The sequence below is a fragment of the Poromitra crassiceps genome, assembly GCF_964638095.1.
Source record: "Poromitra crassiceps genome assembly, chromosome: 14".
Classification (NCBI taxonomy): Eukaryota; Metazoa; Chordata; class Actinopteri; order Beryciformes; family Melamphaidae; genus Poromitra; species Poromitra crassiceps.
The window spans coordinates 20570949-20586744 of NC_139633.1; the positions used below are offsets into that span (position 1 = coordinate 20570949).

General features: G+C 45.8%; 1 protein-coding gene across 2 annotated transcripts in view; it reads left to right on the forward strand.

Annotated features, from left to right (window-relative positions):
- The window catches only part of myo1ea (myosin IEa), a 78092-nt gene that overhangs the window by 9625 nt on the left and 52671 nt on the right, over positions 1-15796 (forward strand). For both annotated transcript variants that reach the window (XM_083650953.1, XM_083650954.1), the window contains exon 2: positions 13458-13601. In XM_083650953.1, the coding sequence (XP_083507079.1) occupies positions 13458-13601 (144 nt within the window). The remainder of the gene's footprint in view (positions 1-13457; positions 13602-15796) is intronic.

The following is a 15796-nucleotide window of genomic DNA, read 5'->3' on the forward strand; positions in this document are numbered from 1 at the left end:
TTCATTCTTTTTTTAAACATGCAACACGCTCTTTAAAGACTCTCGATACGTTCTGCAATGCAGTTTATTTTTCCTCTCTAGTCTAATTGTTTCCACCCAGCTTTAGCAACGGAAGCTGGGAGATTGTCCTCAGTCTCTAGTTGAGAGAAGTGGATAGAGAGAGACTGAGTGAGAACTGGTGAGTATTTGCAGGGTTCTCATTTCAATTGAGAATAAGAAGTACTCCCACTTACTGTGGGGTGGCCTTTTGCTGTGCTTTTCCTCCCAGCATGGAGTCAGGCGTAAGGATGAACTCTCTGGATTGGAATCCAGCCTTTCCAAACCCGGCCTCAGAGTGTGGTTCATAAGTGAGAGAGGAATTACTGATATGAAGCCAGGGAAGCAAAACCAGCCAAAGGCAAAGCTTAGAGACCCACCCTTGTATTTGAAGGCACCACCTATAATTTCTTACATGTCCTATGTCAAAGTGACCTCTTTTGCCTTCTTTTTTCCCACGGCGCTGTGCCAGCGGCTCCGCCAGGGTCAGAGGATGGAAAAGTCAGCACACTCACAGTCAGTCAGTCAGTCACTCACTCACTCACTCATGGACGTTTAAGCCACTTTCAGACATGAACTCTGGACTATGTCCGTTGAATCTGGTCCGGACATTTGGTGAAGTTACCCTTTCATACATGTTGTCATTTGTTTTCCCACAAATCTTACCTGTGTAATTAGTGCATGAAGTTCAGGGTTGCCACGGGTCTGTAAAGTACTTGAAGGTACTTGGATTTAAGAAAAAACGATCAAGGACTGTTTGGATTTAGCCGATCGGAATCTCTGAGTTTGAGCCTGGTGCACTCTGCCATCTCAATTCACCTATGATATCATTGTTATATGTCATTAGGTAGATCCACTTTCTTCTTATCTACAGTATGACTGTGTAGGCTACAAGTATACAGCGATTTGCTGATCGCTGAGCTGTCATTGGCTGGAGTGCTCTCTCGTGGGCGTTCTTAGCTCAAATATGCGGCTGGTCGCCTAGGTAACCTGCAGTTCAAATATACATACTTCAGCATGCGCTGGGACGCGTCATCAGTGATGTTGACTGGGGTCGCAAGGTGTTTCGGGTCATTCCAACATCATACACCCTCGCCCAGTAGACCCGGCCGAGGCCGATTAAGACCCCGACCCGCGTCCCGGAAGCAGCCGCTACGGATCAGCCTTCCTACTCTGTCTGCAACGTTGCCCGCGGAAGGGTTGATCACTCCCAATCCGCTGCAATAGAGCCAGTGCTATGTCACAGCATTGAAAGACCCTTCGGTGCATGGAGGCTAAGGCATTGTGGGTTGTCTCCCAGCCGCTCTCCTCCTTCGTCTTACCGGGCCCTCTCCCAACAACACAGGCAGCTAGTCTGTACCTGGTTGTCAGGCATCCAATGGAAAAATAGATGCCTCAAGAAGGCCTGTGCGCTGCACGTCATCCGGCTGCGCCGAGCACCTCGCTCTAGCCTGGAGGACCCCAGGCCGCGCCGATGTATACACAGATTTTCGGGAGACTAATCCGTAGCGTTTGTGGATTTCTCCCTCACGAGAGAGCCAGTCTGGGTTGCTAACCCATCCCGTACCGTGCAGTGGATACATTTTTGTTTTCATCTCTTTTTTTCCCAGGCTTTATTATTTGAAAACTGCTTGAAAAGTCCTTGAAAAGTATTATTACAAAACAGTGGCGACCCTGAAGTTGCTCAAGTGTAATGTGTGTCTGTGTGAACAATAGTGCTGTTTGTGTGTGAGTGTTCTTCATAACCTTCTTCTGGCAAACAGCTTGCAGGTGCTAAGTGTGTGTGTGTGTGTGTGTGTGTTAGAGATGGAAATGGAAATTTAATTAATTGAATGTAAATAAAAATGATCCAAATCTTGGGGGAATTCCCCCCCCCCCCCCTTGATCACGGTTTTTAGGGCCATTCTGAGACTTCTTGGAGGCATTTTTGCCCAGTTCCTACACTGGGGACACACCACTGTGCCGTGGGCTTAAAGGTTTGTGCTTGTTTCGGTGCTTCGGAGGAACGTCTCAATAAGAGACGGGGTCTGTGCGTTTGTGTGTACTGTAACACTTTTGGCAATGCACACTGTTTAGGGGGGGTTACAAATAATATGCACATTTTGGGCGATGCGTAAATTGCGTATGTGAGTGAGCCCCTGTAGCGGGCGAGGCCGGGCGATGCGTCCGTGACCGAGACCTCGAGGGGACACCAACGACGGACGGCAGAAATGAGCAATGAGGAGGAGGAGGGGAAGGAGGAAGAGGACGAGGCACGCTAGACTAGAAAGCAGTGCGTGCAGTGCGCTTTGTTTCTAGTTTCTATAATCATTCAGTCATTTCCTATAGGATAAATGCTGTGTGTGCGTTTCTCCCTCAGATCATGGCGCTGCTGGAGGCATGTAAACACTGTAAACCCAAAGACATGTGTTGCGACGCTACACCATGGGTCCTCATGCTCAGCCCCCCATAGCGCCAAAAATATGGTCTTGAAGGGACGTAAACATTCCGGGCTCTGGAGAAGCAGTATTGTTTACAAATACTATACCACCACTTTTTTTTTTACAGTGTAGAAAATATGCATCCTGCCCTTGGCTTAAAGCATAGGTCTGCACGTCTGACCTGCAGTGATCTTTCCCACAATAACCTGAAGCATTCCTGACCCGTGTTGCCCTTACTTACAACACTGTGCTCAAGACCCGTACTGTTTTGGTACACAGTCAAACAATTCCTATAGCCTTGGACTGGTGTGTTGTTTCTCAGAACCATCCCTCACTGTATTCCTTTCAGCAGTTGTTCGGACCCACTGCGACTGGGAGGTCCGTTTTTCATCTATCTCTTTTTAACGGGGCAATTAGAGCAGAGTCAGACCATAAGCCTGACTGCTGCTGGGCTCAAACCTCTCTGCTTCAGCTTGACTCCTGCTGGTCTAAAACCTCTCTGCTTCAGCTTGACTCCTGCTGAGCTAAAACCTCTCTGCTTCAGCTTGACTGCTGCTGGGCTAAAACCTCTCTGCTTCAGCTTGACTGCTGCTGGGCTAAAACCTCTCTGCTTCAGCTTGACTGCTGCTGGTCTAAAACCTCTCTGCTTCAGCTTGACTCCTGCTGGTCTAAAACCTCTCTGCTTCAGCTTGACTCCTGCTGGTCTAAAACCTCTCTGCTTCAGCTTGACTCCTGCTGAGCTAAAACCTCTCTGCTTCAGCTTGACTCCTGCTGGGCTAAAACCTCTCTGCTTCAGCTTGACTGCTGCTGGTCTAAAACCTCTCTGCTTCAGCTTGACTCCTGCTGGTCTAAAACCTCTCTGCTTCAGCTTGACTCCTGCTGGGCTAAAACCTCTCTGCTTCAGCTTGACTCCTGCTGGTCTAAAACCTCTCTGCTTCAGCTTGACTCCTGCTGGGCTAAAACCTCTCTGCTTCGGCTTGACTCCTGCTGAGCTAAAACCTCTCTGCTTCAGCTTGACTCCTGCTGGGCTAAAACCTCTCTGCTTCGGCTTGACTCCTGCTGGGCTAAAACCTCTCTGCTTCAGCTTGACTGTTGCTGGTCTCAAACCTCTCTGCTTCAGCTTGACTCCTGCTGGGCTAAAACCTCTCTGCTTCGGCTTGACTCCTGCTGGGCTAAAACCTCTCTGCTTCAGCTTGACTGTTGCTGGTCTCAAACCTCTCTGCTTCAGCTTGACTCCTGCTGGTCTCAAACCTCTCTGCTTCAGCTTGACTCCTGCTGGGCTAAAACCTCTCTGCTTCGGCTTGACTCCTGCTGGGCTCAAACCTCTCTGCTTCAGCTTGAAGTTGTCTTGGAGGACGAAGCTTTTGACTTTTGCAATTTACTCCTCTCCTGGCAGTTGCCTCGTGAAAACAGCAGCTACTGTAGCCTCTTTACAACCAGGGACGTCTCAGTCCCTGATATGAAATGCTGAAGGCGTTGTCATGTCAAACGAGCTAACAGTACTGCTTTACTGTAGTCTGCGGATATTCTTCTCATTTTACTTCAGAGTATCTTGCAAGCCTGTTCAAGTAGAGTTGCTACAGTAACATCAGCTCTACTTGTGCAAATATCAGCTCTACTTGCTGGCTATTATACTCTTCTCGCATCTTCATAATGGACTATCTCCTTATTGAATCCAAATTATTCTTTTGTTAGGCTGCAGTTAGTTTTGTGTTTTGCCGATGAATCGCTCTCATAACTCAAAGGGTTTAGCATTTCAACCCAAAAATGAACGGGTGGTTGACAGATTTTTTTTTACGAGCAGCATCAATAGCTCTTTCTTCACTGACTGACTTGTGCACCACAATATGACATGTCTTTTCTTTTATTTGCCAAAATCTCAGTGGTGAAGCCAGAGAGGCGTTTGATTCGGCTTTTTACCTTCCAAGAACAAATGGATGCAATTATGATTCAATCGTGACTTTGCTGAGTAGCAGGAAAGGCAGTTTGCCCTAATGGGCTGGTGCCATTTTACAAAACAAACGCTCGCCTTTTTACTGCACAGGATGATCACGCACTCGGTTAACATTCTTCCTCCCTCTTTCTACAAGGCCAATATTTGTGCTGCGCTAAATGAAAAGTCAAGGGTGAAACGGAACCTTCAATTTTTAGAGTGGTTGAAGAAACTTTCATTTGTTTCTTTATACGAACAGAGTATCTGCGTGCTCGCTGGTTAGGATCTCATTGAGCTCTGTTGTGGTACAGGGAAGCATGGCTGTGAACGGAACAGCCACCGAAACGGTTTGTTTACGTTCAGCCACTACTGAGGCTGTCTTTTAACATGAAAATACTACACGACATGTTCCGTGTTCCTGGCTTTTCACGAGAGTTCCGCCCTAACAACCACATCGTCTTTTGATATGTCATTTTTATAAGCAGCCGTCTTTTTGTTCTCCTCCGTTTTAGAGATTGATTAAATTGAAGACGTTTTAAAAGCGCCAGCTCTCCAGTTTCCACAGTGATGCTATATATGGGAAAAGGAAAAGCAGACATTTCATCCGGTTCCGTGTGAGATGTGTTAAAAGTCCCATCTCGGTTTACACACGTGGTCATTATGTCGTTCCTCTCTCAGCCCTGCCCTGCCCTGCCCTGCAGTCTCAACACGACCTCACTGTAAACCACAGTGCAGCAAATCAGTCAATGCTTACGTTACTAAATCATAGAGTTAACACCTCTCTTTGTTTTCCGAGGATTCTTACAACCCTTGTATGTCAACACAACGGGTCCGTAACAACGTTAGACATGTAGACAGGTAACACAGGGGTAAGGAGGCCTGTTGGTCTGCATTATTTATGCCGGTGTCCGAATTACACGCAAGTGTCCATTGAAGTTATGAAGTGAGACAGACACAGTCTGCTCAGTTTCCATTCCACACTGTCCTCCATGTGTGCAGGTGTGTATGGTTCTGAGGGAGAAGGTGCGAGACTATGGTCAGTGTAACTTGTGTTTCCATCATGTCTAGGATTGAGTGGGAACAAGCACTGTTTCCACTGGCTCCGGCTCTCTGCCTTTGCATCAGTGGAGAGTTATTGTTGCTTGGATTGGAAACCCAGACAGGTCAGAGCAGTTAACCTTTGACTGACAAGATAATCATTTGTTCAAGTCTGGTCATTGTCTTGGGCTTGACAGGCATCCCCAGCACTGCAGTGAGTGGTGCTAGCTCTCTTGCTGCCCTGCTGTGTGTGACAGCCACCAGGAGCTCAGCAGGTCATGGTTTAGGGTTAAAAGGGGAATGCCACCCATTTTAGGAATTCACATTATGTTATTGCTGTGCTACAGGATGCTTCAGTCAATGTTTGTGAACTTGCACCACTTTTTCCGAAAGCTAGAACCCTTGAAGTTGTCATGCTACTGTAGCCTGCTAAACCTTCCCGATTACGTGAACTCACATTGCGTTTTGTTCTGCAGCTCCATCTGGACTCCAGCCCGTCCACAGGGATTTTCAGAAATGACAAAGTACATGCGGGCTCGTCGGGGGCCTGCCTCGTACGTTTTAAAACGTACGAGGCGTTTTAAAACGTACGTTTTAAAAGTTTCAACCAACTAAAGTTGCGTGAAAGTTTCACCGTGTAAAGCCAGCCTTTTAGGGGAAGAGTTGTGCGTGCGTGCGTGCGTGTGTGCGTGCGTGCGTGCGTGCGTGCGTGCGTGCGCGCACGGCTCAGTGTGACCTTAATGGATATCCCATCCCTCAGAAGTTCTGACCTCAGACACAGGAGCGGTCATTTTTGCCCCCTCTGACACCACAGGCCCACTCTGCTTCGCTGGGACACTACTATCTCTCTCTCACTGTTTGTTCTCTCTCTCATCATTGTTTGTTGTCCTCTTGTCTCGCACCTGTCTCAGTTTTCCCCTCAATCCTCGTTCATCAAATTAGATGACTTTGAGTTTTGTCCCTTGGCTCTTGGCATCATTCATAGTCAGTGGTCAGCACTAGATTTGAAAATGCCCACCAGCTGTATCAATCCCCTGGGCCAGATATTCAGTGCTCTAGCTCAGTGGTTCCCAAAGTGGGGGTGGCAGGACACCACGATATGATTTCCAGAAGATGTGAAATTGGCCTAAAGAATATGTTAACTACAAAATGTGTGAAATACAATTTAAAAACGATTAAAAATTGCAGATTTTAACCATAATTGTTTGTTTTGTTTACGAAATACGCACCAATGTTTGCATGCTTCAACCACCTCCAGGGATAGTGGGGGTCACGAGCCTCTGGCCCCGTTATTTTGGGGGTCAGGGGCTGAAAAGTTTGGGAACCCTTGCTCTAGCTCTTCATGCACCATGCACCTTCACAGCGAAATGAGCATTATCATATGTTTTACCATCAGTTGCTCATCAACTTTTCCAAATGGATTTCAAGACCTTGATTGAAACCGAGGTGTTCTCTAATTTGGCAGAAGCAATATACAGTATATATGTATATAGAGTGAGATTATAATTCTGAACATACTATGAAGCAACATGACGTCTTCAGGATCAAAAGTCCTGGTAGTTCTGAGGAGACAGTAAAGTAAGTAATGGACGACCTGTGTGTGGGGTAAGACTTTACCTAAGTTTGTGGAGAAGGGAGAGTTCTTTCCACCAATCAACACAACTGTGACAATTCTTATTAAGTGAATGTGTATCTTCTCAATGCTTTCTACAATCTTTGAAAATCACCTTTATTCTGGGAGGAAAGTTGTTTTTAAAGCAGATTAAGGGCTGAGTTTGGAAATCAGGTCAAGTGAACTGCTATGGCGGCACATCTAGTCTAACATCTAAGCATTTATCAAACACAGGAATGGGGGTGGATATAGCATGAGAAGATATTTTCTGCTGCAGTCTGATCCAGGCCAAATCCCAAGTCATATCCACTGACATGCCAGAGTAGCTTTGCCTGGGGTGTTTCCATGTACAGTACTCCTGTGCAGCACTAGATTTCCCCCCAAAGAGGGACGTCTCAGTCTCTGCTTCATCATCAGAACCAAAGAGCGACGTCTCTGCTTCATCATCAGAACCAAAGAGGGACGTCTCAGTCTCTGCTTCATCATCAGAACCAAAGAGGGTCGTCTCTGCTTCATCATCAGAACCAAAGAGGGTCGTCTCTGCTTCATCATCAGAACCAAAGAGGGACGTCTCTGCTTCATCATCAGAACCAAAGAGGGTCGTCTCATTCTCTGCTTCATCATCAGAACCAAAGAGGGACGTCTCAGTCTCTGCTTCATCATCAGAACCAAAGAGGGTCGTCTCTGCTTCATCATCAGAACCAAAGAGGGTCGTCTCTGCTTCATCATCAGAACCAAAGAGGGACGTCTCTGCTTCATCATCAGAACCAAAGAGGGACGTCTCATTCTCTGCTTCATCATCAGAACCAAAGAGGGACATCTCTGCTTCATCATCAGAACCAAAGAGGGACGTCTCATTCTCTGCTTCATCATCAGAACCAAAGAAGCTTGGACTAACATATCCTGCATTTTGGACATTCACATTATAAATTACTTTCATAATCTGATGATGACAACCAGCAGGAGGCTTTGCTCGGAAGTTGGTCCTATGTAGAAGCACCACATCCAGGTTAGCTTGTGGCACAAACAGGGGAGTGGGGGAGAAGAGTGGTGCGCCGCATAGTGGTGCGCCCTCAGTTCCACTATTGTTTTAATGTCAGGTCACTGTTCCGTTTATGATTGCCACACGTACTCATTTCTAAACGTGTTTTTCCGTATTCTAACTGGTTATATGGATTGCGAATAGCTTTTGAGTTCATAAGACCTTCGGTACTAAGTTATCGATGACTTTGGCTGCTTCTCATTTTTGGAGGGAGAGGATTTGACTCCAGCGTTGCCACAGAGGAGCGAGCAGCAAGGCAGCGGTGGCTAACACATGGTGGGGCTGTGTGGAAAAAAGGAGAACGGCGTAGAAAAAGAGAAATGAGGGGAAAAGTGCCGCTTATGATGCTGAATCAAAGCCAGCCATTTCCTGTGTCCTGAGCCAGCTCTGCTCAGCACTCTCCATATATGGTCATGGTATTTGCATGAAAGGAAAGTCCTGGGCTTATGGATCACGGGCTGGCGTTGAAATTCCTTTGTATGAACTTGTGGGAAAGGGTCTGCTGCTCCTGTAGTCTGCTGAAGTCGTGCTGAACAGAGGGAAATCTCATCAAAACAAAGCAGCGTGGGCCTAACGCTCTCTTCTTTAGATGATCTTTACATCCGTACGAGTTCCCAGTAGTCACGAGTGTAGTTTCACACTTGTCAAAATGTGATGTTTATTTAGGTCAAACTGCTTCTTAACACAATGCATTAGTCACGTCACATGCTCCGTTAGTAAGGTCTGTGTTGCTAAGCTGTGCTCAGACTGGGAAGTCTGCTGCCTCCATGGTGATGGTGTTGTTATAGCCACTATAGACTCTAGCCCTCACAGCTGTCCCCAGGTGTGTGTGTGTGTGTGTGTGTGTGTGTGTGTGTGTGTGTGTGTGTGTGTGTGTGTGTGTGTGTGTGTGTGTGTGTGTGTGTGTGTGTGTGTGTGTGTGTGTGTGTGTGTGTGTGTGTGTGTGTGTGTGTGTGTGTGTGTACACTTTGAGACCTTCTTCTGCTTAGATCTAACTCACACTTTGTTTCATCAGAGCCTCAGCCACTTATCATGAAGCATAAAAAAATCTGGCTCAATATTAGACAATACATCATTTATGTATAGGATATATCTGTTAAAGACAAAATAGTATGGATGAATGCATATGTCAATATGAATTATTGAATAAGATCAGTCAGTGACATAGTATACGCTGTGTTAGAATTACAATTTTTAGACAAAGCTTTCAAAATGAAATGACATTAGTATGGATGTTTTGGGCAGCCAGTAACCAGTATTGATGGTTAAACATGTTTAACTCATAGAAGAGTTTTAGTGGCGTTCATCATCAGCCCAGGAATATGAATTTATGTCAACATAATTTCATTAAGATGCCACAAACAGCTACTGTTAGTAGTACAAATCATGACTGTAGATACTGTTAGCTTTTCAGAGTAAAAGAGTAAAAGCTCCTCCCTCCCTCCACCACTACATATCAGAATACCCTTGAGTACAACAACACTCATACTCCTCCATAGCAGAGGAGGCGTGTGCATGCAGTGCACGTGCGTGCGTGTGTGTGTGTGTGTAACCCTCCCTCCGTGTGCAGCTACTCCCTCAGTCCGCTGTCGCTGTACGTTGTATCTTGTCTCATTAAACAAAGCTTAAATCAAAACGGATGAAACACCTCCCAGAGTATTTGACATTGCCCTCCTCCACGTCTAGCTTATTACCTGTCTCTCCCCACTTGAATCCGTAGTGTACACTCTGTAGTGTACACTGTCATTCCGAACATAGCAGGGAGAGGCTAAATATAGCAACGCTCAATTGTTTTCACTTGGTGGCTGGCCCAGCACTTAGTTTCACGTCTGTTTTTAGAGTTAAGGTTCTCATCCATCACCGTGCTACTTTTAATAAGTAGGTGCCACGGGGGAAAGGATATACTGGTAATTGGCTAAATAAAGAACACATCTGTGTTTATGAGCAATATAAAGAATAGTGAAAACAGAGCTCTAGTTGTTTCTGTAAGGATATATGGGGGAGTGGGCTCTTCCACCATGAGAACATCATTCCATTATGATTAGAGGAGCATGAAAACAATATAACCTGTATGACGCACACATATTATTATTATGTAACATCATGTAAAATCATTACTTCATCAGGGTCCAGGTGAACTTTGGAGTGCAGCCTCAGATGTTCTCAACAGTGATGCTGGAAAAAGTACTCAAATCCTCTCTACTTTAAGGGGCTCTTCACCGAAAAACAATGCTCTTACAATGCTGAGGGTATTACTGGTGGTTATTAAGAGTTAGTTATGAAATTACGCCTAGCCTAAGGCGTAGTCAACAAGGTTAGCTCCCTGTACTGTTAGCTCTCTCAGCCCCCTTGTAACATTAGCATCTCTTTCGCTAGTGTATCAACGCTAGTGTGGCTTACTCACTTATGTGTTGGCAAGTTATCTCTAAGTAATAAGTAATAAGTAACTTTATGATCTTCAAGGTCTTTTGTCTCCCGCTAGCTGTCCTGGCATGGGTGCTGGACGCTCCTGTTTTGCACTTCCACGACGTCGGTCGGTCTGAGCTTGGACCAGTACCAGCTGGTCTGTCTGTACTTTATCTAAAAACGAGAGTCTGCACACTAGCTCGCATTTTCTGCTTTGTGGGCACCACAAAGTAGGAGCACACTGCCCTTCTTCAGTGTGCTCGACGCAGCTACCTGCCTCCAATGGTTCCAGGATGTGCCTGACTGATCTATGTTGTCTATATCGGTACTTTAGTCTATTATGAGGGCATGGTGGCCCAGTGGTTATAGCACTGTTGCCTCACAGCAACAAAGTCCGGGTTCGAACCCCGGTCCGTACCAGGTCCTTTCTGTGTGGAGTTTGCATGTTCTCCCCGTGCTCATGTGGGGTTCTTCCAGGTGCTCCGGTTTCCTCCCACCATCAAAGACATGTATGTGAGGGTTAATACTCCTGTCAGTGCCCCTGACCAAGGTACTGGCAAAAGAACTGGGGTTGGTCCCCGGGCGCTGCACTGCAGCTGCCCACTGCTCCTAGTTCTAGGAAGGTTGCTAGTAGAGGATGGGTCAAATGCAGAGGATGAATTTCCCCATGTGGATAAATAAAGGATAACTTAACTTAACCTATCACCCCTTTGTTCTTCGTTTGTGCATTCTGTCAATGAAGCTGTGTGTGTTTGTGTATGAGATTGCCTGCATGTTTGTTGCACTGCAGCCTGTTGACGTTGCCAAGGGACGAAGAAAGCATCTCTTTCACACCTACAAAGCTGTAAAACATGAGAATGGGTGCGATCTGGAGAATTAATCAAGCAATAATTTGCTGCTTCCCTCCTGAGGGGAAAAAACACACAGAATTAGTCTGAAAGGCTATTAACATTCCTTAGCATCTCCCATGCTATGGCCGAGTCTATAAAGTGGTTCTAACTTTGCTGGTGCAAAAAATATAGTCACCGTTGAGATTATTAAGAGTTCATTGGCCGACCTCCTTCACTTGGTAATTCAACGTGAATTACCAATTAAATGTTACCATGACTTTCCGCTGGTTAATCTTGGGCTATGGTTTCACTTTACACTGCTGAGGCGTCACCATGTTTTTGTCCTTTGCTGCTTTGGCTACATTTACAGTACGTACTTGTGCATAACGGCAGCTGTATTTCTTTCTGCTGTTTGTAGAGTGATTGTTATGTGATTGCACTATTCAAGGTTATGCTAGTCAGTGGGATTTGACTATCCCGCGACGACAGATGACATCACGGCTGCACGCATTGTGATTGACTGTACGTTGGGCACGTGGGAAATAGATGGATTCTCAAATAACTGTTATACGAGGGATCAGCCGAGCAGCATTTTGGCAAACAAACCGCTTCACTGGGTGGCAACGGCAATGGAACCCTATGGAGCCCAAGTGGCGCGAGGCGTGAGTGGCTGACTCTGGCCAGTTAACTCTATTTACATTGTAAAAACTGCGACAGTTCACACAACTTTAACACGACATGCATATATTATACATCAAACTCTTGAGCTACTTCTGCTCTCACTCAGAATGTCAAAATATAAGCGATGTGGTGTATAGTGTTTGAGATATTAACGTTTGTTTGGCACAACTCATACTATTAACTGCCGTGGGGTTCCGCATTTCTGGGTGGCAAGTGACGTCACGCTAATTCATCCTATTATTTGAGAATCAACAATTGTTGTAAATTGTTTCAAGGGGATATCAGTTCCTTCAAATGAATATTGATTTGATATCGATATATGTATGTACAGTGTATATATATATATACTGTATGTATGTGTATGTTGATATAGATATATATAGATATAGACATGTGTGTAGATATATACGTGTGTATATATACAGTATATATATATATATACTGTATATATATATATATATATATCTGTGTATATATATATATATCTGTGTATATATATATACATGTCCTTTAATGGTGCTGTTTGCGTTGCCTTTCCTGATCCCAAACATCCTCCCAAAAGTCGGGAAGTGAAGAGTTAAATTGTGTGTTGACTAATGTTCTGGATCCTCTCTGTGGCTTTGATGGGTTCTCCATCCAGGAGAAAGAGACTCACTCCTCACAGCACATTGTGACCCACAGTAGCCAGACGACATTGACTCATAGCACATGATGGATGACCTCAGCTTTCTGGAGACTCACGCTGCTAAAACAAAACAGGAATGTAGGGGGAAACCAAGATGGTCGGATGTGGATAAAAGTCACGTCAAAGCATCTTTTGACACTTAGGCGGCGCACATAAAGCACTTCTGGGAATCTAACCTCGAGGAAGGTAAACAGCTCATCCTGCTGCTGCCATCGCAAAATGTGCCAACATGAACTTGTGGCTGTGTGAAAATAACATTTTCTCCTTGCCTTTCATTCTGTCCGATTATTATCTCGACTAAGGATGGGCAATATATCAACACGATGATATGTGATTAGATATCGTCTTAGATTTAGGATATCCTAATATCGTGATATGACATGTCTTGTCTTTTCCTGGTTTTAAAGGCTGCATTACAGTAAAGTGATGTATTCTTATGAACTTACCAGACTGTTCTAGCTGTTCTATTAGTATTTGCCTTTACCCACTTCATTACACATTATTTATCAAAAATCTCAGTGTGGAAATATTTTGTGAAAGCAGCAATAGTCATCCCAACAATATTGTCACAATATCAATATTGAGGTATTTGGTCAAAAATATTGATGTTTGATTCTGTCCATATTTCCCAGCCCTAATCTCAGCGTGCTTAAAAATGCTACAATTCATCCTCTGCATCATGTAACATTGTAACTGCTCGAGTCTCGATTGGTCAGCTATTGTGTCTTTTTCTAAGCGAACTAACAGTTGCGTGTCGTTGTGTTTCTGTTGCAGGGGAGCCGGGGCCACTACCGGTACCACTGGCAGAGCCACAATGTCAAGCACAGTGGCGTCGACGACATGGTGCTGCTCACCAAGATCAACGAGGACGCCATCGTGGACAACCTCAAGAAGAGATACATGGACGACTACATCTTCGTATCCTTTTTTGATTATTATTGGTGAAATAGTATCACAAAACAAGGTGACACAAAAGACGAACAAGACATCATTGACAGACATACAGACAATAACATAACACAGTTACAAATGAGAATGTACATCTTTGTATCCTCCCTTCAAAGTCGCAGCTCACACCCTGGCGAGGAATTGCGGAGTCCCGTCACACCCATGCTATTCCCAGAATAGCTGAATGGTCATTCACAGTGTCGTCGTAGCTGTGAGTAATAGGCCAGTGTTTTGAAGGTAGCCCCCCTCCCTCCCTCCCTCCCGGCCGTGTACAGGGGGGCAGAGGGCCTCTGGGTGGCCCGGGCGGGCTGCACCCCAGGCTCCTGTTGCCCTCCCTGCTCCCTCATGCATGGGATGAATGCTAATCACATTACGTCTGGTTTGATCTCTTTATGGTGCGCACTATGCCAAAGAGAGGGTGTAAGGAACAGCAGACACCGTCATGGAGAAATCTAGGATACAGTTAGAGCCTGTTGTTTGATTTGGAACATTGTCGTCGTTTTGATTTGAGGTGTGGATTTAGAATGTGCTGAGAGTTATCATTCCCATTCCTCTCGCAAATGGCAGGTTTAGATGTTCAAATGTGCAGTTGTGGCTCCACCATAGGGCTCTAAAAAAAGAAAGGAGAAAAAGATGGACTTAGTGAGTGTGACATCACCCGTTGGTTTTGGATTCCCGTTTGGAAGCCTCTAGTTTGGCATTTTGGCCGTTGCCATCTTGGTTCTGACGCAGCCGGCGCGAGACCAGGGCTTTCCCACAGAGCCACAGCGCCACCTGCTATTGGTCCTGATGATTGGCGAGCTGCGTGATCAATGGACAGGCGAACTGTCAATCACTTCAGGCCCCAAAACACGCCCTGCTTTACCATATATTTTACTCTAAATAGGACCATAATTTACAAAATGAACATCGTGCTGTATTGAAGAAGACTTGAAACTAGCGATTGAGACATAAACTCATTGGGACTGTTACTCTTTACTGAGGTAAATCATCAAGTGAGAAGTCGGGTCATTTTCCCATTGACTTCTATACAATCAAGCAACTTTTTGCAGCCATAAACTGTATGAACGGGTGAGTTATAAAAAATCACCCGCTCCCCCTCCCACCCGTCATGAATGGGGAAATTAGCTATAGAGGCCAAGATTGTAAACCTCTGCTGTAAAGTCAGGCATTTGAACATGGGGGTCTATGGGGAGCATGGGGGTCCTTTTGGAGCCAGCCTCAAGTTTCCATTCGAGGAACTGCAGTTGTTGGAACTTCGGCATTGGCTTCATTTTTCACAACCGAAACTCCCCCCCCCCATCAGGCCACACACGCGCACACACACACACACACACACACACACACACACACACACACACACACACACACACACACACACACACACACACACACACACACACACACACACACACACGATGGATGTTCATGGTGTGAAATGACTGCATCTCTGAATGAGCCCTTTGAAAAGGAATGGTGAGCGTTCTCAAAGGAGCTCATTACATGAACCTCCTCTGTGTTCTGGCAGCATTCAGGATCATGTAGTTCAAATTCAGCTGGCAGGTTTAGACCCGAGAACTCTACTCGACTAAGTCCTTTTGATTGGGGTCAATAATATATCAATAATAACCCTGAAGTCTCCCAGCCAGAAGCTCACTGGGCTGTGGGGTCACTGTAGGCCACCCACAATACCAGCTTTCTTTGCCCTGGGCTGGGCGGCTTCCTGGCTTGCAGGGCATAAAACCTCACAGTGTTACACGGCTGAATGATATTCTGTGTGTAAACACTGGACACAGGCCTGATCACCACACACTGCTGCTGCACACTGCCTGGGCGAGAACGCTGGCTCAGTGGTTAGCAGCACTGTTGCCTCACAGCAAGAAGGTCCTCCTGGGCTCGAACCCCGATCCGTCCCCAGGCCTTTCTGTGTGGAGTTTACATGTTCTGCCCGTGTGTGCTCCAGTTTCCATCTGACCATCAAAGACATGTAGGCTAGGTTAGGGTTAATACTCCTGTCAGTGCCCCTGACCCAAGGCACTGACAACAGAACTGGAGCTGGTCCCCGGGCGCTGCACTGTGGCTGGCTGCCCACTGCTCCTACTGTCGGTTCTAGGTAGGTACCTAGTATCGGATGGGTGAGGATAGATTTCCCCACGGGGAAAATA